Genomic DNA, 25,686 nt, shown 5'->3' with positions numbered 1-25,686 from the left:
ATAAAGCATACCTGAGGCCAAAGGAGGAATGTGTATGTAAGGCTGTTGTTGAAAGGTTCTATGCCATTGGCCATATTTCTTAGTTTATTGAGAGCAAATTCTTAGTAAAAAGATTTTTCGGTGGTAAGGCTATATATTTTACCACAGTGACTTCAAGCATAATTGGAGGCAAAGTTCTATTCTTCTGCTACAGTATGTTTATGTGGGTGAGGGGCAAGATGATGCTGCTGATACCTTCTTTTCTTTAGGAGCATTCAGCTTTTCATCATAGTTCCACCAAATTGTGGTTTCCAGTTACAGAAATTAAATATTTCTTTTTATTTTCTTTCAGGTTGTCTTGATACATTGGCTGCTATGCAGGACTTAAAAATGGGTGTAGCAAATACAGAGGAGGAGACTCAAGCAGTAATGAAAGTTTATTCCAAAGAAGATTATAGTGTGGTTAACAGATTTGAAAGTATGTACTCAGTATAATCTTGCTCAATAGACAGACTTTAATTCCACAAATCTATAGGTTCTGTATAGACCTATAATTATTTGTTCCTTGTAGGTCATGGAGGAGGTTGGGGTTATTCAGCCCATTCAGTGGAAGCTATCCGTTTCTATGCCGATACTGACATTTTACTTGGTGGTCTTGGCCTTTTTGGAGGTAGGGGTGAATACACTGCTAAAATAAAGGTAAGAGATGATCTCTTTCAAAACATACTGTTTTAAGATCATGTGTTTAGAAATGTAATTTAGAATTGATACTTTTTTTAATGATTTTACTAATGGGGTGGAAGGAGCCTTGCTGTACAATTGTAAAAGCTATCCATCAAAAAACAAACAAAAAAACCCACAGAAGAATATGAATCAGACTCCTCACTGAGGCAGTATTGATTCGGTGCCTCATGATGATGGTAGTATAGGGGAGATATAAAACTGAGAGCTTCGCCACTCATCTTTAAAATCCTATGCAACTTTTTCAAGAACAGGGGTATTGATTGGCACTAAAGTCCTGGCCAAATTTAAATTAAATGCTTTACCACTTTGTCCTAAATTTCTAAGTAGCATTTCTGTTAACTTTTGGAGCTCTTCATTGATGGTGGGTGAAGTGATTAGAAACTTTGTTCATTGAAGTGCTTTTTGTATCATTCAATATGAAAGGAGAATTCATATCGTATTTTTGAAGAGGTGATATTTTGGTGATACTCTTTTCTTAGACATTACAGCTTGGGCTACTAAAAACTTTAATGTTGAATAAGAGCATGCTGTCATACTTATAGCTGGGGATGGGTGACCCTTATATTGTTTTTTTTTTTACCCTAAAACCCTTTGCAGTGTTGTTGAAAATACTGCCATCAGGCGCCTCAGAGCTTAAAATCTAAATAGGTTTGGTTATACAGGTTGCCATCTAACTAAAACATGCTAAAAACTATAAACAAAATTCTGTTGAGTACTAGGCTATTCCAAAAGAAGGCAATTGAGGGCAACACTTGGTTAAAATAATGCATTTAATAATTGCAATTCATTTGCTAAATTATGCAGTAAAATCAAGTGATTTTTCTAATGATAATTCTTCCTGATTTTTTAAAATGGAGACAACATAGGTTCTCCAAAAAGCTTTCCAGAATTTTCTGGAATCCATCTATCAAAGCAGCAGTAGTAAGCTTCCAGAAAGATAATGTGATAACTTCCCAAAAGTCCCATCTTCTTTCCTAGTCATGATAGAAGAACTCACTGTCATCAAAATGTTTTCATTGACCTACAAGTTGATCTGGCCCTATGCAAACACACAGAGACGATATCATCTGTGCCGGAAAGAGATTACAATCTTAGGCCCCGATCCTAGAAACATGCTTGTGACTACCTTTACGCACTGAGTAGCCCCATTGGTGTCAGTATTGAAATTGCTGATTTCAATTAATGTATCACGAAGAAAAGACTTGATATTTTTAAGGAAAAAAACAGGAAAAAAACTGTTTAAAAGAACTTGCCCATTATACAAAAGCAAAAAGGCACAAACCATGTTTTTCCACTTTGTAGGTCTTCATTGAGTTACTCAAAATATTACTCAGTATTATGGGTTTACTCAAAAGTAACTTCATACAGTCCAGGTTTCAAGATGGTCATACTTTGCTGAGTTAACGAATCTTACCATAAAGGTTTTTTGTCATTCATTGATTTTTATATTGATGAATTATTAATTCCTGTTCATAGGGATTTTAGAAATGCCTCAGAGGATGTTGAAAGGAGAGGAACAAGTTAGGTTATCTAATTTACTTAAAACCTGCTTTTTCTGGTTCAAAGCATGTCATTCAGATGTCATCAGTTACTTAGTTATGCTGCCTGAGATCTCTTCTTCATCTTTCAAACAAGTGGGATTATTAAGAGGCTCTATTTAAGGAAATTTACAGGCTCTGTTTATCAATAACATTTCTAGAGGGGAAAACTGAAACTGTGCTCATAAAAACAGATTGGATTGCCATATGACTAGGATTGGTGCAGAGAATCAGAACTACAAGTGATCAGTAAGAGCTAAGATTCTTCATTTCTCTCTGTGGATCACTCTCCAGGTGTGCATATGCCTCATTCATGTGATATCTTTGAACAACAGTGTTTTTTGGGTCGCATTTGTGCCCTGCATGCTTCTGAGCCTCCTCACCGGATAGCATAATGGGCAGAGCACCTGCCAGCATCTCTCAGCTCCATCTTACTGTACATGACAGTGAGGCGGGCCTGAACTCTGCCTGCTACTTCCTAGCACATTTCCTATAGCTTTGTTTTCCTGCAAGTTCCCCCTTTATTTCTTTTTCTTTTAAAACCTTTCCTTAAATTCAGTCCCCTTAAGAAGAAGGAAAACAGTTAGCTTTTTGCTTTGTGCCAACACCTCTTCAGTGGTGGATTCAAAACCTTTGTGCTTTAAGCCCTGTGCTTGTCTTGTGATTGTTTCAATCCCTTACAGACGATCATAGCCATTTTTTGTTTTGTCAGTGAGAGCCATGTACCCAACTGATGCTCCATCTGTCCATCATTCTCCTCAACCTCATGAAAATTCAGCGATACTTGGCTGAAATTACATCTTCTGGAGCAGTTTGGGAGGAGGTTCACATCCAAAAGAACTGGCATCAACCTCTGTGTCCCAGTCTGTCAGCTTGGGTGTGACTCCCAAGACTGGTACTGGTAAAAAATCTGACCCAGCACCCACAAGCTGTAAGTAACGGCAGCCAAGGACCACTTCAGTACTAATGGCTGCTCTGGCATTGAAGACTGGAACCATGCTGTGGAAAGGTATCAGAGCACTGGACTAACCAGGGTTCCCAGCAGTGGCCTTCCCCAAAGAAAAGGAAAGCTGTTTCTTCCCAAGAAAAGAGCACTAGAGCTGTGTGAATAACTGATTTTATTTATCTTTTTATTTTCATTCACAGGCAGTTCTGGGGGGGGGGGGAATTGTAGTTCAGGTTGAACTGAAACTAAAAATTCTGAAAAATTTCAGCAAATTTAAGTCAACAAAAAACTAAATTTGATTGTGCTGAAATGAAATGTTTAGTTTCTGGGCATTTTTAAAATAAAGACAAAAGAAAATCAATGTCTAGATTCACAAAACGGCTGGAGGAGAAGGTAGCGGTGGTGGTTTTGCTGCTTGCCTTCCTTACAACCTTTTAGCCCTGGGATTGGAGCACTCACCTGGGATGTGGAAGACCCAGGTTCAAGTCCTACCCTTTGCCTTTCAGGGTCCAGGGACTTGAACCCCCCATCTAGGTGACTTCCCTAATCATTGGGGTAAAGGTTATAAAGGAGGCTCCTCCTCCTCCAGCCGTTTTGTGAACAGTGCTTAAGTCCCCTTGTGAATCTACCCCTCCCATCACCCCAAAAAAGATTGGCCAAAACTATTTGGGTCAATTTTGGGTCAAATTTTTGAATAGTTAAGAGTTGAAAAAAGCTGTATTTTCCAGCAAATAAACAATTTTCAAAAATATTTCTCCTAGCTCTACTGAGCACCATGCCCTTTCATATTATAGGGGCAAGTGACGCTGTTCAGTCTCTGACCCTGCATCAAAGGGCCTCAAGGTTACACCAGAACCTAGGACTGGGATAGATGCCTCAGTGCGGAAAATCTCAGTACCGACACCAGAGCTGGCATTGGCAGTTAAGGCACTAATTTTCCCTGATGATTTATTACTGATGGAAGCTACTTTCTCTCCAGTATCACCCTCTCTATTGAAGGCACTTCATCTGGCACCGATTTAAAGATCTCTGCTCCCCATACTGACATCACCTCAGAGATCACCACCACCAATAGAGATCTTCTACTCTGGTCACTCTCCTAATTGCACCACATCAACAACCCCACCTCTCTCCAACCAGCAATCTTCACTTCCCCATTCACCAAGATCAGGAGATGGTTCCAGACTAGAACACTCATTTCAGAGCCCTATCTTATCCATCGTGGATGGCAGTGGCCCAACCTGGTCAAAGCGAACCATGCAACTTCCCATTTGGGCCATAATGGGCTTTCCAGAGCTCACCCTCCAGAATTGGGTCTCCTTCCTGATAATCATGAAAATGTAGCCGGTTTTATTCTCCTGTGGCCTCAGTTTCAAGACCTCCTTCAGAAACTTTTTGGCTTAGTGATGAAGAACAGATGGATGAAGAAGAGTCAGGTTCCCAGCCTCCAGACCAGTAACCTTTAACTTTTCCCAAAGATCATTATCCTTCCTAATGATATAGTTTTTTCTGTTTCTTTACCAGCCCTGGATGATTTCAGAGTCTTTCAGGAGTTGCTTTCTCAAAAATTGTGTGTGCTATTGAGATTGAGACCTGAATGATCAAGGAGATGGCCCCTGAATTATTTGGTATCCTCTGTTCTTAGTGGGTTAGCAACGCTTAAAAATAAAGGCATTTTAGAGCCAGCTAAAACTTGCTGGAGGGCTCCTGCTATTTTTTTCCCAACTAGCAACCAAGTGGGAAAGAGATATTAAGTGTTACGGAAAGGCTTTACAGTTCTGCACACATCCAGTCCTTGGATCTCTGATGTTCTCTGCAGTGCAGGAGAAAGCTTGACAGTTTGGCTCATCAGAGGCTACTTCCAGAGCTAAAGACCCCCTAAAAGTTGGATGTCTTTGAGAGGAAAGCTTGCTTCTCCACTACGCACAGTAAGTTGCCAAGTGTTGTTATACACAATGAATTTCTAAGTGTAGTACATTAAATATAATTTTTTCACATGGGACAAAGTATCTCCCTTCATGAACAAGCTTCCTCCAGAGCCCAGAGAGGAATTAAAGACTGTAATCTCTGAAGGGTGGAAAGTGATAAAAACCTCTATATGAGCAGCTATGGATGGTTCTGATACTCCAGATGGGTCCGTGGCCATAGCTGGTAGAGTGAGGAGAGTGTCAGGAATCCCAGAAGAGGTACACATATCATAGAAGATTTACCCTTTGAAGGAACTGACTTGTTTAGTAACCTCACTTTTGAGACTTTACAATTATTAGAAGATTCTAGGGCTACTTTTGGATCTCTAGGCTTTTTTACCCTGACCTCAAGGTGGAAGCCCTCCAGGTACCATCATCAGACCAGACTGAGAGCACCCTTCTACTCTCAGCAAGAGCATGTTATAGAGGTGAGGGCTCTCTGAGGAAGAAACCCAGAGCTTTGAAGGAAATCACCTTCTGCCATAGTCACCATCCACCCCGCAACATCTTCGATACAGCCGGTTTGACCTGAAGGTCAAGAGTCACACCTGAGCCAACAAATGGAAGTCCTTTTATGTGGGTGTGTGATGCAGTTCCAGTCCCTACCTCAACCTCTTCAGGAACCTCTTCCCACAAGAGTCAGCTGAAAGAAGTGGTCTCCTGGCTTTGCCCAAGAGTCATTGAGGAGGTACCTATGGAATTCACGTACCTGTATTTCCTTATTGTGAAGAAGAAAGGGAGTCTTCATCGTATCTTCAACCTCAGAGGACTGAACAAATATATATTCTGTCTCAGATTCAGGATGGCAGTGCTACCTTTCATCATCCCTTCTCTACTGGCACAATACTGGTTCATAGCTTTGAACCTCCAAGAAGCATATTTCCACATTTCAATCTGTCTGACCCATAGGAAGTATCTGTGATTCACGGTAGAGCCCAGTCATTATCAATACAAAGTACAGCCACTTGATCTGGCCACAGCGCAGAGAGTATTAAATGTCTGGCTGCAGTAGCTGATATCTAAGAAAACAAAGTCTTGGGTCTAGTTATATCTAGATGATTGGCTGATCTAAAGCAGCAGGATATCACCACAGCCCTGAACACCATCCTCAATCTGGTCAAAGAGGTGGGCCTGATAAACTACAACAAATTGTCACTCCGACCATTGCAGACAGTAGAATTCATAGGAGTTTTAATCACTTCCACATTGGCAAATGCACATCTTCTGTAAGAGAAATTCCGTTCTATTCAATCAACCTCAGTACAAACCAGTCTCAAACTTTTAGCCAATGTGTCGATTTTCACTTAGGTGATACTACTATTCAGACATCTGTTACGTCGGTTGTGGGACTGTCTGAGCTTTGTGTATCAACTTTAAAAACATCAAGTGCATGCACATGTTGTAGTCCCAGCTCGTATCTTTTTATCACTAAACTGGTGGATGTATACCCAGAATGTTCTCCATCCATCTATAAAGACATCTGTCACAGATGGGGGGGGTCACTCTACACCTCTTTTTAAATGCATAAAATATGGTCCAAGAAGAATGTGAGACTCCATATAAACGTCCTGGAACATAAGGCAATTAGGTTGGCCTGCAAAACATTCCTCTAGCTTTAAAGTATTCTGTCACACAGATCCTTATATACAACACATCTGCAATGTATTATGTAAACAGGCAGAGGGCTGCCCATTCATCACTACGAGGCAACCAGAAAATGAACTTGGTGTCACTTTAATGGGATAACCCCAATTGATGGTCTTCCAGGGACCAACAAGTTAGCAGTCTTTCTCATCAGTCAATGTGTCACCAATCATAAATGATCTCTAAAGAGCTATGTCCTCTCACTGATGTTTCAGCAGTGGAAAATATAATCACAGAATTATTTGCCATCAAAGAGAATGCAAAGTTTTACCTGTGGCTCTGTGGGTGCCGGAGCCTAAGATCTGTTCAAGATGCGTTTCTCATACCATGCTGTTGAGGTCTTATATACATTTCTGTCAATGCCCTTGGCACCCTGGGTTATAGGGAAAATCAGGATGCAGCTACACTGATCCTGATAGCTGCTCATTGGCAGAGACAATTCTGGCTAACAGATTTTCTCCAAATGTCGGCTCTCTGCCCTTGTATCACTTCAGGACTGTCCAAATATAACATCACAGAGCTGTGGACAGATTGGGTATGGATGTACAATCACTACACGTAATAGCTTGGATGTTGGCTGGTGAAGAGCTACTAAAGAGACTGTTCATTACAGGTATAAAAAATCTTCTTAGCAAATCTTTTTTCACTTTGAGGAGAACTATCTGGACAGCCCAGGATGACCGTGACCCTTTGAAGGCCCCTTCCCCCAAGATCCTTGACTACCTTCTGCAACTGAAACTGTCTGGACTCTCCATTAGTTCAATCAAAGTTCACCTTGCAGCAATCTCAGTATGCCACATTCTGGTTCAGTCATGCTCTATATTCTCCCATCTTCCTGTTTCTAGATTTTTAGAAGGGTTGAATCATAGTTACCCCACCAGTTAGGGAGCCCCCTCCCTCTTGGGATTTCAACATTGTCCTCGCAGGTCTCATGCATCTGAATTTGAACTCCCTCTCTGAATGTTCTCTTAAGCACTTTACTATCAAAATCGCCTTTTTGGTGGGTATTACATCTGCCAGATGTGTCAGTGAACTCCAAGCCTTCATGGCTAATCACATTGTTTCATCCAAAAGGTGGTGTTAAGACCTCATTTTAAGTTTATTCCCAGAGTTGTTTCACAATTCAACTTATACCAAGCAATTAATCTAAAGATTTCTTTTTAAAATCCCATTTTTGTCCAGGAGAGGAAAAAAGGCCATACTTTAGATGTTTCTAGGCCCTTGTTATAGTCACTAAAATAGTGTCCTTTACATGGCCTCCCATCTTTTTGTTGGTTTAAGTAGCACTGCTAAAGAATTAAGCCATTTGCTTTCAAAGAATAAATGCATTTTCCAGTGTATATGAATCTTTCACATGGATGGCATATCCCTTCCAACAAACATTAAGGTTTGTTCAGTGAGAGCTCAGGCTGCCTCTTGAGTGTGTTTTAGAAATATCCCCATACCTGAGATGTGCAAAGCAGCTGCTTTTGGAGTAATTTTCTCCATGCCGTTGATTTGACAGCAAGATTAGATTTCCAGGTTTGGAAAGGCAGTGTTAAAGTCATTAGTTATTAGCTGATAAGACTCCACAATACCACTTTCTAGATGAGAAACTGATTGCCAGTCACCTAAAGTGGGATCCACACAGACAGACTCAGAGTACAGTTACTGTAAAATAAATACCTGTTCTTTTTTATATTTACTAATCGTAGTACGCTGTACAATAGTGTTCCTATAGAGAGAGGCAAGAAAGAATGACAAGCAAATGAGAAAGGTAGAATTAAATTTGTAAAGATGGGGAAATATTTTACTTTATTTTTGCAGTTGTTTGAATTGGGTCCAGATGGGGGAGATCATGAGACTGATGGGGATCTTCTTGCTGAAACTGATGTCTTGGCATATGATTGTGCTGCTAGGTAAACCATTTTATTTACTTTCTCTAAAGAGGCTTACTGTCTTGTTAGTTTTGTATTGGTATGCATTTTAAACATATTTTGAAGGTATGCTAAGTAATCTGTGTTGTTAGACTCTCTAACATGTTGTGCTGCATTTATTATCTTCACAAAAAGAAACAGAGTGAAAAGAGCAAACAAAAAACCAGTTCAGATATTGTAGGGATACTGAGATATCAAATGGAAAAGTGAAAGCCTTCCCTGTCCAGCGCAGCACATTTACTTTTATTTTTCACTGGGAATGTAGACATGAAATTTTGTATCTATTTGATTAAAGGATAAAGAATAGCTTTGAGACAGCTGTAGCAGAAGGGCATTTTTTTACATATATGCTAGAAGGTCCAAATATGGAATGTATTGATATATTTCTCAGAACTGACTAACATTGTCATTACCAAAGGAAAGGACACTCTGTTGTGCTTTGATCCGTTTTGGGAGTGGCGGGAAAAAAGAAGCATTCTTCACTGAAATATCAGTATGGATGGAATTGGGAGACTTTTTAATGGGGGGAGACGGGATGAATTTACACACATGCTAAGGAACTAGGAATGACACATTTCTGTAATGATACTCAACTCAACTCAACTCGCCTTCCAAAAAGCAAATCTTGAAGTACCTTGAAGTCTGGATTCTTGAGTGCTCTGTTACCTAGTGATATCTTCAACCTCCCTTTGAACAGAAATTGTACTTAGATACTGAAAAGGGGTGTAACCAGGAGGGCATATAATTTGCAAATAGAAAGTGCTCCACAAAAAACTGCTTTGACTGCCTTAATTATTGTCCTTGTGAATGAAAAACAACTTAGTTCATTTGCAGCTGCTTTGGCCTTTCATGAACTTTCTGACTATAGGCAAGATTCTTTGCTAAAGCTTGTCATTGGGTTATTGAAATACTTAATGGATTTAAAACAATCCACTTCCCATTTTTTAAAAAAACAAAAGTCGCTGGTAAGTAATAATGACAGCTTTCAGAGTAGCAGCTGTGTTAGCCTGTATTCGCAAAAAGAAAAGGAGTACTTGTGGCACCTTAGAGACTAACAAATTTATTTGAGCATAAGCTTTCGTGAGCTACAGCTTACTTCATCGGATGCATTCGGTGGAAAATACAGTGGGGAGATTTATATATACACACACACAGAGAACATGAAACAATGGGTTTTATCATACACACTATAAGGAGAGTGATCACTTAAGATGAGCTATCACCAGCGGGGGGGAGGAAAACCTTTCATGGTGACAAGCAAGGTGGGCCATTTCCAGCAGTTAACAAGAATATCTGAGGAACACTTGTCACCATAAAAGGTTTTGCTCCCCCCCCCACCTCTTGCAGGTGATGGCTCATCTTAAGTGATCACTGTCCCAGTGTGTATGATGAAACCCATTGTTTCTTGTTCTCTGTGTGTGTATATAAATCTCCCCACTGTATTTTTCACTGAATGCATCCGATGAAGTGAGCTGTAGCTCACGAAAGCTTATGCTCAAATAAATTTTAGTCTCTAAGGTGCCACAAGTACTCCTTTTCTTTTTGGGTAGTAATAGTATCAAATCAAGATAATGAGATTGTCTGTCTAAAAGATAATTAATCTTACATTGTATTCTTCAAATAAAAGGGGAGATACTAATTCCTAAATACTTTGCAAATGTAGTGACTGTCCTACTATGAACAGTTATCCTGCCAATATTTTTCACTCAACCCTCCTGCCCATTGTGAAGTTTTTTCCCGTAAATGTAATGTGAAAAGGTTCCTAGGCTTTTCTCTGGGGCTTGTGTATTACAGGTGTGGGTTTGCATGCGCATCATGGGTGCAAGTCTGGAAATTCTAACAAGCTGTGTCCCTTGGCCCACACATACGCAGTAGTTCTTCTTGTGCTCCAGACCAAGGGCATAAGAGGAGTGGGGGACTGATGCCTCTCACTTTCTTCTTATGCTGCATGGCCTGAATCAGAATCCCTATGTTCACAGATTTCTGTCTATAATGTGATAAATAGATGTTGTAAATAGTTTTACTAAGTCTTGTTAGCTTTTATGGTACAGTTCTTTCCCCATACCGGGGACTATGCCTGAGAACATAAGAACAGCCATACTGGGTCAAACCAGTGGTCCATCTAGCCCAGTATCCTGTCTTCCGACAGTGGCCAATGCCAGGTGCATAAGAGAGAATGAACAGAACAGGTAATCATCATCTGACCCATTCCTTGTCGCTCATTCTCAGATTCTGGCCTGCCTATCCTGGCTAATAGCCATTGATGGACCTATTGTCCATGATTTTTTCTAGTTCTTTTTTGAACCCTGTTATAGTCTTGGCCTTCACAACATCCTCTGGCAAAGTGTTCCACAGGTTGACTGTGCGTTGTGTGAAGAAATACTTCCTTTTGTTTGTTTTAAACCTGCTGCCTATTTCATTTGCTGATCCCTAGTTCTTGTGTTATGAGAAGGAGTAAATAACACTTCCTTATTTACTTTCTCCATACCAGTCATGATTTTATAGACCTCTATCATATCCCCCCTCAGTTATCTCTTCGCCAAGCTGAAAAGTCCCAGTCTTATTAATCTCTCCTCATATGCAAGCTCCATATCCCTAATCAGTTAAGTAGTGTCGCTTCAAGAACAAGCTTGGGAGTGGAGGCTATTGCTGCTAAGCCCAAGGACTCCTGATTTAGGGCTTCCCTGGAGAGTAGGCTTTACTCTCATGATCACAAGGACAGATCCCTGTCCAAGTCTGTTCATAAAAGACAACATCCCTTCTTGATCCCATCCAGGTTGGGTGAGCCTTTGCTCATGGATCTTAAGAGCTTGGGACCTCTGAAAACCCTCAGGCATTGACATCCACTGGCTCTAAGGATATGTCTACATAGCAAAGAAAAACCTATGGCTGGCCACGGGGAGTTTCATTGCTATGTAGACTTCCGGGCTCAGGCTGAAGCCCAGTTCTGGGACCCTCCCACCTGACAGGGTCCTAGAGCCCAGGCTCCATCCCGAGCCTGGAAGTCTACACAGCAGTAAAACAGCCCGAGCCCCCCGAGCCTAAATTGGCTGGCAAGATGTATAGTTGCTGTGTAGACATACTCATATCAGTCCAGGACTTGACTCCTGTGCAGTACCAGGCACTTCCTTTGAAGAACCACCCAACTGTGAATTCTTGGGACATATTGGAACCATTGGTCCCATTCATCAGAATGCCCCAAACACCAAGACATATGGACATTTATACTTCACTGGAGGATATCTTCCTTCCTTACTCTCAGTCCCCTCACTTCTTGGCCCCTCCTCCGTAGGGCCATTTCACACCAGAGGATGAAACTGATGATACAGGAGACATCTCTTCTCCAGCCCTTGGGCAGATGTCTGCCCTCTGGTACTGGCTGCCCCTCCAGTAGGGAGAGAGCAATTTTAAGACTTGAACAAATCATGTGTTCCAGCTAGTTGCAGTCCTGACACAATCAAGGAGATATAGACTCCCTTCTTGCAATTATGCTTTCCCCATGGTGTTTCTGAGACGATTAACTTCTCCTTTAGCCTACTGGCCCCCATGGGACCTGTATGGCAGATGCCCTGGATCCATCTTTGAGTCACGCCATAGCTCACCTGCTTGGCATCTGTCAGAGTACGAGGTGGAAGATGTTGATCCAAGTCCACAGATACTGACTGGTATCAGAGTAGCAGCCGTGTTAGTATGCATCCGATGAAGTGAGCTGTAGCTCATGAAAGCTTATGCTCAAATAAATTTGTTAGTCTCTAAGGTGCCACAAGTATTCCTTTTCTTTTTGCAGATACTGACTGGAATCTCATCCTTGTTTTTGGATGAAGCAGTTACTCTATCCTCACTGTCTCCACCACTCCTCCATAGACAGTACTAGGAGCTGCTGCAGAGGATAGCCAGTGAACCTGAGATCCCATGGGAGGAGGTTCAGGACCTCCAACTCCAACTTTGCAGCCTATATGTGCCCTGTTACTGAGGCCATCCTGGAGCCAGCCTTGATGGTATAAGCAGGCATAGAATCATAGAATATCAGGGTTGGAAGGGACTTCAGGAGGTCATCTAGTCCAACCCCCGGCTCAAAGCAGGACCAATCCCTAACTAAATCATCCCAACCAGGGCTGTGTAAAGCCTGACCTTAAAAACATCAAAGGAAGGAGATTCCACCACTTCCCTAGGTAACGTATTTCAGTGTTTCACCGCCCTCCTAGTGAAAAAGTTTTTCCTAATATCCAACCTAAACCTCCTCCACTGCAACTTGAGACCATTACTCCTCATTCTGTCATCTGCTACCACTGAGAACAGTCTAGATCCATCCTCTTTGGAACCCCCTTTCAGGTAGTTGAAAGCAGCTATCAAATCCCCCCTCATTCTTCTCTTCCACAGACTAAACAATCCCAGTTCGCTCAGCCTCTCCTCATAAGTCGTGTTCCAGTCCCCTAATCATTTTTGTTGCCCTCCACTGGACATTTTCCAATTTTTCCACATCCTTCTTGTAGTGTGGGGCCCAAAACTGGACACAGTACTCCAGATGAGGCCTCAACAATGCCGAATAGAGAGGAATGATCACATCCCTCGATCTGCTGTCAGAGCTCCTACTTATACAGCCCAAAATGCCGCTAGCCTTTTTGACAACAAGGGCACACTGTTGACTCATATCCAGCTTCTCGTCCACTGTAACCCCCAGGTCCTTTTCTGCAGAACTGCTGCCTAGCCATTCAGTCCCTAGTCTGTAGCAGTGCATAGGATTCTTCATGAAGAGACCAAGGTCACAATATCAGAAGACCACCCCAACTGACAAGGGCTCAAAGAGGTTGGACCTTTTGGGAAGAGAGGGGGTCCCCCCCCCCGCAAGCTCACAATTCTGTATTGCTACCTTTTCAGGCCTCATTAGCGAAATACGATTTTAGGTTACTCCTAGGCTGGTGGACTTCAAGGACAAGCTTCCCCTGAGGGTAGTTCAGTTTCAATCCTTCATCAAGGAAGCCAAGTCAATGCAAGAAATATCCTTACAAGCTACTCTGTATGCAGCAGATACATCATCTAGAAGTATAGCCACTGGCATAGTTATGAAGCATACGTCTTGGCTTCACTCTTCAGGGCTCCCCACAGAAGTCCAGAACATCATATGGTGACCTACCTTTTGACGAGTCAGATTTGTTTAACAAGAAGTTGGATGAGGCCTTACACTCATTGAAAGACTGTACTCCCTGGGAATTTGTACTCTGACACTGAAGAGAGAAAAATACAGGCAGGTGTATGAACCAGGCTGCCTCCTCCACAAGCATTCTGTTTTCAGTGTCCAGTTGAGCCTCCTCATAAGTGACAGAGAAGTCAGATGTCTCAATTTTCAGTTCCCTCTGCTGCCATGATGTTTGCCATTACTAGCCACCTGCCCAGGACACACTTGGATGCTTCTGTTGAGAACTGCCAGCCATTACTGATGACACCCACTTCGTCCCTGCTTATCTTTGGGGGCCACCTCTCACTTTTTTCCCCACAATTGGGACTCTATCACCACAGACAGTTGGGTTTTAGAAAATTATATGTCAAGATTATGCCATTAAATTTCTCTTCTGCCCTTCCCCACAAACTTCCTTCCCGGCCCCTCTTCAGAGACGACTCTCATGAAGAGATTCTTCAACAAGAGGCAGACGCTCTCTTCCAACAAAGGGCAATAGAGGGAGTGCCACCTCAGTATCATGGGGGAGAGGCTTTTATTCCCCTTATTTCTTAATCCCCCCCCAAAAAGACACAGGATGGAGACCCATTTGGGATCTTCATAAATGCAACATCTTTATTCAAAAATTGAAATTCAGGGTGGTTACAGTAATATCAGTAATCCTACAGGAGGGAATATGGTTTGTGGCTCTCAATATGAAGGATACCTGTTTTCATGTAGATAGTAATCTGTCCCCCAGAAAGTTTTTTTGGTTCATGATAGGTCAGGAACACCTCCAGTTGAAAGCCCTTCTTTTTGGATTCGCAAAAGCACCCAGAGTATTCACTAAAGTTTTCTCTTCGGTGGCAGCCCAGATCAGATGTCAAAGTTGCACAGTTTTCGTCTAATTGGACAACTGGGTCCTAGTAGGTTGTTCCGGCCACGGGGATAGATCAGTGACTTTGTTCCCACTCCATCTTCTAGCAGCCATGGGTATCTGTGTGAACAAATAGAAGTCCATTTTAACCTCCAGAGCCAGGCTGGATTCCTTTTCAGCAAGAGCTTTCCTCCCCACAGAAAGATTTCAGTTTTAATAAGAAATCTAATAGCATGGATTACCTGTCAAAGACTATGGTCAGTGTGCCTTTCTCTCGAGTCACATGATCTCACGTACTTGAGACACCATTCGCCAGGCTTCATCTACAATGCCTACAGGCCTGGCTTCTATCTATCTCACCAGATAAGGACCACATGAGCACCAGAGTGACTGTTGTTCCCACCAGGGTCATTGCCTCTTTTACTTGGTAATCGAACCCGGATCAAGTGAGAATAGGTATCCTCTTCAGCGCTCCCACACGCAATGCTACCATACACATCTCTCCAAGGTTGGAGAGCTCACCTGAATAACTACACTGTATGAGGTACCTGACTCCACAGAAGGCCAGACAGTACATCAACTTGTTGGAACTGAGAGCAGTCTGTATGGCACATAGGGTTCTTCTCCCTTTCATTCATTCTTTCCATGTCCAAGTAATGTCAGAACAAGGCTTTTTATATTAACAAGTGAGGTACAGCAAGATCCCTTTTTAGTTAGATGAGGCCCTGAAACATAAACCCTTGTATTAGAGGTCCAGTATGAGGCCTAAGGCCTGAACTAAAGTAATGGTTAAGACTTTGCCAGCTTCTGTGAACAGGGCCTGCCTTTTGCTCACAATTTAACTTTGCTTTATATTAGCCTCATCTAACTACACCCTTCACTTCTGCATAGAAGCACTCAGGCTTTGGAATTGGTGCATCAGAAACCACATTACTATCTAAGCAACGTACCTTCCAGGTATTCAAAATTCTGTAGCAGACAACCTGAGCAGACACACTTCTGCAGACCACAAGTGAGAAATACACAGCTCTGTCCTGAGCGAGATATTCAGTCAGTGGGGAGCACCTCAATGGGATTTCTTCACACCCAAAACAAAGGAGAAACTGCTTCTCTATTGTTCCAGAGCAGCTATAAGCCATGACTCTCAGGGCAATGTTTTCCTGCTGTAATAGACAACAGACCAATTCAGATACGCATTTCTGCCCACTCCCTGCTACCATAGGTCTTGAGAAAGGTCCTTCAAGACAAGGTCAGAGTCATTCTCCTAGAACCCAATCGGCCCAGGCCATTTTCATTCCCAGACCTTCTGAGAATGTCAGTCAGTCCTCGTATCAGGATCCGTCGCTTCCCAGATATCCTTACTCAGGAAGGCATCAAAATCCAACATCCCAATCGAGATCCAGTTCACGTCATGGTTTGGTGTTTGAATGGACATCAGATCTAGAATGCACTTGCTCGACAGCTGTCCAAGCCATTCTTAATAAAAAAAAAAAAAAAAGGAAAGATTCAACGAGTAGTTGCTATGGAGCTAAACTGAAATGTTTCTCTACCTGGGCACAGTCTTCCTCAGAGTTTGCTGGTATCCCAGTTGTGTTAGATTATTTCAGTGGTTACAGGTACACTAACACATGTATGCCTGTGACAGTGGACCAGCTCGGTCAGTGGCGGGACTGTCCACTGCCCCATAGGCCAGATGAAGGGTTAAAGCAAGGTATCCTAACATTTATAGACTGAAACAAACAATCTGGGATAAGCAATTTACGTATCATCTTGTTTGTTACCTCCCCTTGTACTTTTCTCTTGATGTTTCAGATAAAATATCCGTATTCATCATTTTTGTCAAACTATTTTATTGCGTGGTTGGTTGGTGTGTTTTTGTGCTGCCCTGCTGGAATGTGTTTACATATTCAGTGTGTTTTAGCAATGCTAACAATACTGGTGCCGAGTTTGTGTAGTGGACACTGGCTTGCAGGCAAGCACCTGCTTTTGACAGGGCCTGACAGTTGCTCATAGCATAACTTATGCTGACTTAGGTTCAGGCCTCAGGCCTTGCACCAGGCCCATGCTTCAGGCTCTTTCTGCTATACATACTAGTTCAGGCCTCTGCTGCAGTGGGAACTGCAGTACTTCCAACATCTTCGTTGACAACATCCTTGCACCCACCTCCAGTCTGATGGGTTGCATACACAGAGGGACCTGCACTTGAAGAAATTGAGGTTGCTTATCTTACAGTAACTAGTCGAGACGTGTGGTCCCTGCTAGTATTCCACTACCCGTATTCCTTTCCCTCTGCTTCAGATCCTATTGGATTTGTGGTAAGAAGAGGAACTGGAGAGACATCGACCCACGCTGCCTCTTCAGCTCTCAGGCTGGAGCACTAGGAGAACGACTGTGCACGTGCGGACGAAAGTACATTGCTTGTTAGAATTTCCGGACATGGGCACATGGCGCTCATGCATACCCACGTACGGTATATAGGTAGGGACTATACCTCTTGGAGATGTGCATACGTCACACCTGTTTCTCATGCACATCCAGACAGCAACACTAACCTGCCATTCATTCATTACTTCATACCCTCATGACTAATTCACATGTACTCTGGCTCATCCCCATTCGTTTTTCAACCTGCTGTCTTTAGTCAATCCCTGCTCAATCACCAGTTCGTGAACTGATTCCAAAATATTCCTAACTCAGTCATAACTTCATTCACTCACTATTAACCCCATCATCAGATTTATCAGTTTGGTTTTCCTTCTCTTTCCCCTCACCCAATTCATCAGTTCTCTTCACACTCCACTAAATCTGTTCCCATACAGTCATGTCTCTTTAAAGTTGTATAGCTGTCTCAACTCTTTGCACATTGTTGGGCCACCTCATAGTACGTGATTGCCCCTTTGTGTCTTTCCCCAGTCAGGTCTCAGTTCTTCCTTTCACCTCTGCTTCATTTGCAACATTGCATCCATCCCCTAGATTGTGGAGGGACTGGGGGTTCTGTCCCTCTCCTTTATCTATGGAGGGGGCAGGTAAGGCACAGAGAGAACAGAAGGTATCTGGTTTCTGGTGAGTAGACTTGCAGAACTGGGTGAGTGCAGTTGGCAGCTTTAGAGCAGTACCACTGCCAAGCTGCACATTGCTAAAATACTCTGGATCTGGCCTCAGCTAGCCAGGAGATTAAGAACAACCATGTCTTGGTCCAGGAGAGTGGGAAGCCTGGAGGAACTGCTGATCATCATTCCTTAGTCAATATATGCATAAGGTAGGAGGATTCAACAGGTGTCATTGTAGGGGTTCTTCACTCACTCACCTGCTGAACTGAGGTAGAGTAAAAAAAGGTCCTCTTACAGGCCCAAATTTGTATCCGCTTCTCTCTTGCCACCTGTCACAGCATCAGGGCTACATTTAATTCACATCTCTAAGGTTACTTTCTAAGTTGAAAGATGCCTTTAAAAAAGTTAGTTATTGGTGAAATCCTAGTCCTATTGAAGTCCACTGTATGTATATTGAAATCCGATGAAGTGAGCTGTAGCTCACGAAAGCTTATGCTCAAATAAATTTTAGTCTCTAAGGTGCCACAAGTACTTCTTTTCTTTTTTGCGAATACAGACAAATGTGGCTGCTACTCTGAAACCTGTATTCACTATTAATCCCATCATCAGAATCGATGGGAAATCATTTCAGGGAAACAGGTCTTTCTTTACAAAGAATTTCAGGATTTTACTTTGTACATATTTTCTGTGTATTCTCTATTTGTGTATCTTGACACCCTTTCATGTAAAGTTTATTTCCTTTCATGTGAGTATATTTATATTAACATATTCCGTAGAATTTGTGTGATATCCTGAAATTCTTTATAAAAAGACCCGTTTCCCTGAAATGCTGTAAAGCTGTAGTAAAAATTTGCGTTGACCATATTATTTACTATGTATTACTGCAAATAATGTTAATACTCTGTGTTTTGTTAAACTAACTGAATTCATTAGCCTAGCCAGCATTTTAAACCTGTAGTTGATTTTCAGGACATCTGTGTTTTAAGAAGAATTTCAAGTTTAGTTTAGTGGATCACTGGATGTCCTGGCTTTCTGGGGGGGAAAAAAAAAAAAAAAAAAAAAACGAAACAAAACAACCACACTCCACACACTGCCAGCACAATGCAAAGTAGTGTAAAGTTGAGAGTGGAAATAGGTAGATATTCATATTGTCATCATGCTTCTGGTTCATTTGGGTTTAGGATATTTACTTTGGATTGTCTTTTTTTCAAGTTATTTGATGAATTTCGTACAATTTAATTTGCAAATTAATTCAGACTTTTTTTCTTTAAACTTTTTGCTTCTCTCAGAGAAAAATACGCAATGATGTTTGATGAACCAGTTCTCTTGCAAGCTGGCTGGTGGTATGTAGCCTGGGCACGAGTGTCAGGCCCTAGCAGTGATTGTGGATCTCACGGACAGGCCTCTATTACAACAGATGACGGGTAATTTATTTTTTTGTGTCTCATATATTTGTATGAAGTAGAGTATCTAATATTATTTGAATGAAAGTTGTTTTTTTTTCTTTCAGCATTGTTTTCCAGTTTAAGAGTTCCAAGAAATCAAACAATGGTACAGATGTTAATGCAGGACAGATCCCTCAGTTACTATATAGGTAATATTTTCATCCATTTTTGGGTCAGGTTGTGGAATCGTTCTTTTTTTGTTGTTTTTTTTGAACGGAAGTACTGTAAAGATAAACCTACCGTGCATGATAGGGCTATTTTACTGGGTTAGGAAACTGTTTGTTGTTTGAAAACTTGTGGGAAAATTAAGTTATAGCTGAAAAGATACAAAGAAGAGTATGTGTCATACCAAAAGTTATTTCCATCTGGTTTTAAAAGTTTGTTGTGGTGTGTTTTGTATTGAGATTTTGAATTAAGATGTTCGCAATATTTCATCTTTAGTTTAGCTGCTAGTTTTGTGAATATTGGTGTTCTTATCCCAAAAATAGTTCATTTTTGTGACAGATTGAAGATCCTAAATGATTTGGCAGGCTTATTGCTGTAGGCTATTGCTCAAAAACTACCATACGGAATTTCATACTGCAGTGTTTCTTAGACAAAATACTCAAGTGGTGCTTATACAGGCCTTGACCTATGTATTTTTGTATTGTATTATCACCATTATCATTATTACCATTGTATTGTATTATCACCATTTTGTTCTGTGGTTCACAGCTTCAGAACCCCTTGTAAGTACTTACCTTTTATAAATATTTTAGGCCCCAATCATAAAACTTTGCATTTGATTCTGAGAGTCTTGCATTTCTTGGCACACATTCCAAGGCCAGATGACGAGTTGTTAGTAAATCCCACTCTCACAAACAGTAAACCACTCTGGATTTTTTTCAGTGTCTTTCAGACTGGTACCTCTAAGTGCTACCACTAAACAAACAGTAAATATACATGACAGAAAATATTGCTTAATTGGGAGTTTTATCGACTGTTGCTTTTCACTTTGTGCATACAACATTAGCTAAGATCAGAGTGTTGTTTGGGGATTTCCTTGGTGTGAGTGAATTGACACCTTAAAGTGTGGTAGGGATAAAAAAAATGAAACATGGACTACAAAAATCTTGCTTAGGGCATGTCTACATGTACAGCAGTGCAACTGCACTGACGCAGCTGCATTGCTGCAGTGAATCTAGAGAAGACACTCTATGCTGATGGGAGAGAGGTCTCCCATTGGCATAATAAAACCACCTCTGTGAAAGGCAGAAGCATAGTGTTGTGCCACACTATCACTTATGTTGGCATAACTTGTGTTTCTTGTGAGGAGGTTTGTTCACACCCCTGAACGATATAAGTCATGCCAACATAAGCTGTACTGTAGAAGTAACCTTACGGTTCTTGTGGCTGTGTGAATCTTGCCTACTGTTTTACTTTGATTCCAATCTCTCTCTCATTCTCTGAAAGGTCAAATGAATGTGACCAATTCAGTTTACATATATGTTCAGATAGTTCATTTAAGACTAGCAACTAGTGAAAAGTTTGCAATTCACAAAGATATCGCTGAAGTAAAGACAGGGTTTTTTTAAAATTAGTCTCATCAGCTATGCACTGCACTGTCACCTGCAAAAGAGAATTTTCCATTTGTTTAACTTTCTTAGGACTGTAATATGTTCCCTGAGATCAGCTGCCACTCTAGATTCACAGTGGTGGGAAGGGCTGTCAACCTGTAAAAAGATATTGAGGCAGCTCTGAATAATTTTGTTTCTTTGATATTCTCTTAAGTGTTCCCTGTGTTATATTTTGTCCTCTTCCTAAATGCATCATTTTGGGCTTTCTCTTTTGAGGCCCAGCCCTTCACGTAGCCTTGGAGGTTTCCAAGACCCCTTTCTCAAACTCAGGGACTCCAGATCTCCCTTCCCTCTTGTTGCGAGTCTCCTCAGACTCCTCAGTCTACTCCTCTCCATATTTTCTTACTCCAATACTATCTTTTTGAAATGCTACGTGAAATGCTCCATTAAGTGAACTTGCTAGTCAGGAGAGCTTTTGTTAACCTGTTATTTTCCTGCTTATCTCCTCTTTCAGAAGGCCTTGCATCTCTTTCCAAGCTTTTTTCCATTTCATTCCATTCATTCAATAAACTTACTCCCCCCTGCCCCTGCACCCCCAATTCAGATACTCTCTCTCTTCTGAGGCAAAAAGTCGAAGGCTAAGCCTCAGACACATTGATCTATCTTTTTTTAAAAAAAAAAAAAAAAGTCTAGGAAGCATAAAACAACAACAAAAAAATAGCAAGGCTGAAAGCCAAGATTGGAGAAGCTTGCTCTCTGTCCTTACAGGAAAGAGAAATTTCAGCGTAGTTTCAAGAGAGACCTTTTCAGATTCAGATGGATACCTATAGGCTATTTCAAGAGAGTAAAATTGACAGTTGTGTTTCCAATGTCAATTAATTCTGTATTTTGCTTTACAATACAGAAATAAAAAAGCACCTATCCAGGTGCTTAGGCACTTTTGAAGCAACTTTTTAAAATACGGTAATATGGATGAGGGGCACACGACTGATTTGGTTGACATATGTATCCTCTCTGCACACATGCATATCATTTGTAAACTTACTATGTTTTCAGTGAGGGTGAGATGTGATCTGGAAATGTCAAGTGGTGCTTTTACTATAGAAATGGACATAAACAACAGCATAACATGTTAAAATATTTGCATTCGTTTCTGTTAGTTTAATGACTGTATTATTTCAAGACATAAAATTGGATTTCTTTGTGACCTCAAAGCATCATAACAATCTAAAGAGTAAACCTAAATCTAATACTGAATTTGTACAGGTATCATAGAAATTAAGGTGACATTTCTAGTCAATATCATTATCATCTTGTATATCATTTTTATGTATTCTTTCGAGAGTGCATGGGTTACCACAGTCTTCATTGTCTGCACATGTACACAGTTCTGTGCAGGGAGGATTGTTGTGACTACAGGCACACTTGATTGTCCTTAAGGATCCAGGTACAAAGGGGATCTTGAAGCTAAGGTATCGTTGGGCCCTTGAAGGATACAGGAAGTAGTTCATCATCCACATTTTTCCATCCATATTGCAAGGATGATCCAATATCTGGTTTACCTATGTGCAAAGACATTCAAATCTTTGTTTGCTGATATGCTCTTCAAAACTATCTTCACAGTGGGGGAGTTTGGCCAGTAACTTGTTCTTTTAGATGGCTAGATTGAGGTGTAATCAAGTCAGATGTCTATGGGTCTCCTTTTCTTAATTGCTCTGGTCATACAGCTCAGTCAGAGCATACATCCAACTTCCTTGCCTCAGAAATTGTGGCTTATCCATCACTCTACCAATTTGGCAGGATCTCTGAAGAAGTAAGCTCCTTTTATTTTGACAATGTTAAACACAGGTTTTTCCCAATACCAAATGCGGATGACAGAGTAACATCCTGTTGTTGTGTATGTTGCAGAAGTAAGGAGTGAGTGTATTATACATTGCATGTGCGGGTTATGAAGTGACGCATTTCAGTTGTGCTGGTAATGATGCCTGTTTCAATCCAGGTTGTCAGTATAGTCCATTTTTAGAAAGTAGTGAACAGCAAGGATCAAAACATCTGTACCATCTGATCTAATTACTGTAGATTCGAAACCAAGAGACCCAAGAACCATATTGGCACATACAAGATGCAGAAACATCCTTGTGCTCACTGCCTCTTGAATGCTGTACAAGTCTTGGGCTTCAAAACCTCTACTGATGATGGACTTTGCTACTTCACCATTGAAAGCCTCCAGCTAGGAGGAATGTTTGTGCTGGGTGTGGTTCTGCACTCTCAGGTGCATTGTGAACCATACATTCACAGCGGAATTTTACAAGTGGCGGCTTTTTGGGTGCCACATTTAGAAACTTTTTCAGCTTTCCACGCAGTTTTGAGGCACCTAGTACTGTCTATTTCAGGGGTGGCCAACCTGTGGCTCCGGAGCCACATGCGGCTCTTCAGAAGTTAATATGTGGCACCAACTTCGGGGCTGGAGCTACAGGCACCAACTTTCTAATGTGCCAGGCAGTGGAAGGCAAAAAGGAAATCCACCAATCACCTGGTATTTCTTCCATCTAACTTTAGATCCTGTCTGGTGCTGTCTTTCTTCACTTTTCACAGAGTTATTGTTGTCATATCAGTCAGACTTTAATTACAGAATTAGCTTTGTCAAATCCTTTTAGAACCTACATTAAGTACTCAGGAGCCAATTCGTCAAATGTGTGGAATTTGTCTCACAGCCATCATTTGTATTACAGCCCTGGCATCTCTGATATACACTGGTTTCTTTGTTGCGTGCTGTTAGCTCATGGATTCTTTCAGCTTGAAAGCTTCTAGCTGATGCCAAAATTCAGCTCTGTCTATTCTTATCATTGTTCCATCAGCATAGAAGCATGGGTCCTATTGGATGACTAAGAACAGTTGCCTTTGAAACGTCATCTCTGTATCTTGCTAAAGACAGGGCTCTATGGGAAACAGTTTTTGGATTGATGGCTGCTGTGATTGACCTCTCCCCCGTCGGACTTAAATTTCGTCATCTTGACCATGTCAGCAAATCAGCCCTTTAGACCCCCTAAGCCATTGAACTTTAAATTTGCCATTTTCTTTTTCCTTGCTTTCCATCGTGATCGGGGTTAGACAACTGGGTGGCTGTATGTTGGCAGCATGGTCAGGGAAGGAGGGGAAGCCAAGGCCGTTGTAAATAATTTTCGATGTAGAATCCCATAACTTTGATTCAGCTAAATAGTAGGGGCTAAAACACTTTTTTGTAGACTGGGTGAGTCATCAAATACCACTTCCCAACAGCATTTCTTTGACTTTCCCTCCTGTCAAAACTTCAGAAGTTCTTACCCTGTTTTCCAGTCAATCATGGAAAATTGCTTTCTTATATATATACACACCTTTTTCCTTCTATGACTCCTTGTGTTTTCAGGAAGTCCGTGAAGGACTACCACATACTGGTTCTAATTTGCCCATCTTGACCAAGAAGCCATTTTTCTGAGGCCTCTTTAGATAGTTTCACTTGTGCGATGGAGATCTATCACACTCCTTGGACATGCTTCACTGGGCTTTCTGGTACAAACCTGAAACTGAAAAGGAAGCACTAGGAAGGTGCATTTTTCCTCACTTGCACAAATAATTTAATCTTCTCCAAATATTCTGAAAAACAGTGCTTTACAGCTTAAGGGAAGGGTCTTTAGGTCATTGAAATTAATGGACAAGTCTTCACTTTGGGATTTGCTGGGAGACAGGGTCCTCTTGTGATGCACCCTCATATTTTCCATTTCTTAAAGACCATTTCTAATGTTAAACCCATGTCAAGGCTTACCTTTCAGTGCAATCTCACTTAAGTATAATAGCCTTGACAGTCTTTTCCTTATTTTCTCTGGGATGAGTTTCCCTTTTCACTTCAGTGAAGATGTAGCCTTAACATGACTGTGCCTTAGTACAAAAAGCTCTGTTTTTTATTTCACAGACGCTGAGAATTTCCTGTCTAGGAGGGCTCTCTTCCGTAAATGCAATTAATTTGGATGACCTGCTAGAAGAGAGAGCATAGGGCCTTTGTGTTGACAGTTTAAATGTTTGTTTGAGTTGATTCATCTTGTTATATAATTAATATGTAAGCAGATCAGAATCCAAGTTCTGCAAACCTGCCACCTAATCCTTACTATTTCACCTTTGTGAGGGATTACCATCTAGATGTCCAAGTCTGCAGCCTTGTGATAAAGGCCTGCAGATGGTACTTCTTACCTAAGTTATAATTTCTCTCTGTGTGTGTTCGTTTCCTTCCTTTCTTTTGTGTGACACTACTTTGGGCCTGCGTCTCAGTAGTCTTGAATCTGGATTATCAAATGCACTCTGCTGGAGAACGGGACAACATTAGTCTACCTGTAATTTGGGTTTCATAGCAGCGTACCTGCTAATCCATAGTTCACTCTATTTCTGCATCTTAATTCAGTTTCATCATAAAAGAATCCTGAATTAAGCAAATCTTTGGACATTTCTCCTGAGGTCATGTGCCTTGTCCTGTATTTTTCTGTATTCTCAATGCCAGAAGGAAAACTTGCAATAATGAAAATAGAAAAACTCATTAGTAAAGCTCAGATTTTGTCCCGGCTATTTTTAGTAAAAATCACAGACAGATCATGAACAATAAAAAATTCACGGAAGCCCATGATCTGTCTGTGATTTTTCCTAAAAATATCCATGACAAATGAGGATGGAGGCGCGTCCACTACCCACAGCTCTGTGGTCCCCCTGCTGCCTGGCAGCTAGGAGCTGCTGGGGGCCTGTCGCCAGAAGTGGCTGAGAGCTGTGGGGCTGCTTGCTGACTGTTCCATCCCCAGAGCAGAAAATATCACTGAAGTCTCTGGAAATCATGGACTCCATGACTTC

At 41.4% G+C, this 25,686-nt stretch overlaps 1 protein-coding gene across 26 annotated transcripts in view; it reads left to right on the top strand.

Moving 5' to 3' along the window:
* The window catches only part of MYCBP2 (MYC binding protein 2), a 444,438-nt gene that overhangs the window by 184,554 nt on the left and 234,198 nt on the right, over positions 1–25,686 (top strand). For all 26 annotated transcript variants that reach the window (XM_038370114.2, XM_043504638.1, XM_043504632.1 and 23 more), the window contains 5 exons: positions 332–457; positions 551–678; positions 8,625–8,716; positions 19,106–19,240; positions 19,327–19,410. In XM_038370114.2, coding sequence (XP_038226042.1) covers positions 332–457; positions 551–678; positions 8,625–8,716; positions 19,106–19,240; positions 19,327–19,410 — 565 coding nt within the window. The remainder of the gene's footprint in view (positions 1–331; positions 458–550; positions 679–8,624; positions 8,717–19,105; positions 19,241–19,326; positions 19,411–25,686) is intronic.

This window comes from Dermochelys coriacea, chromosome 1 (genome assembly GCF_009764565.3).
Source record: "Dermochelys coriacea isolate rDerCor1 chromosome 1, rDerCor1.pri.v4, whole genome shotgun sequence".
In the NCBI taxonomy this organism is placed as follows: domain Eukaryota; kingdom Metazoa; phylum Chordata; order Testudines; family Dermochelyidae; genus Dermochelys; species Dermochelys coriacea.
Note: the sequence above shows the minus strand (reverse complement) of the source record. Positions and strands in the feature narration are given on the sequence as shown.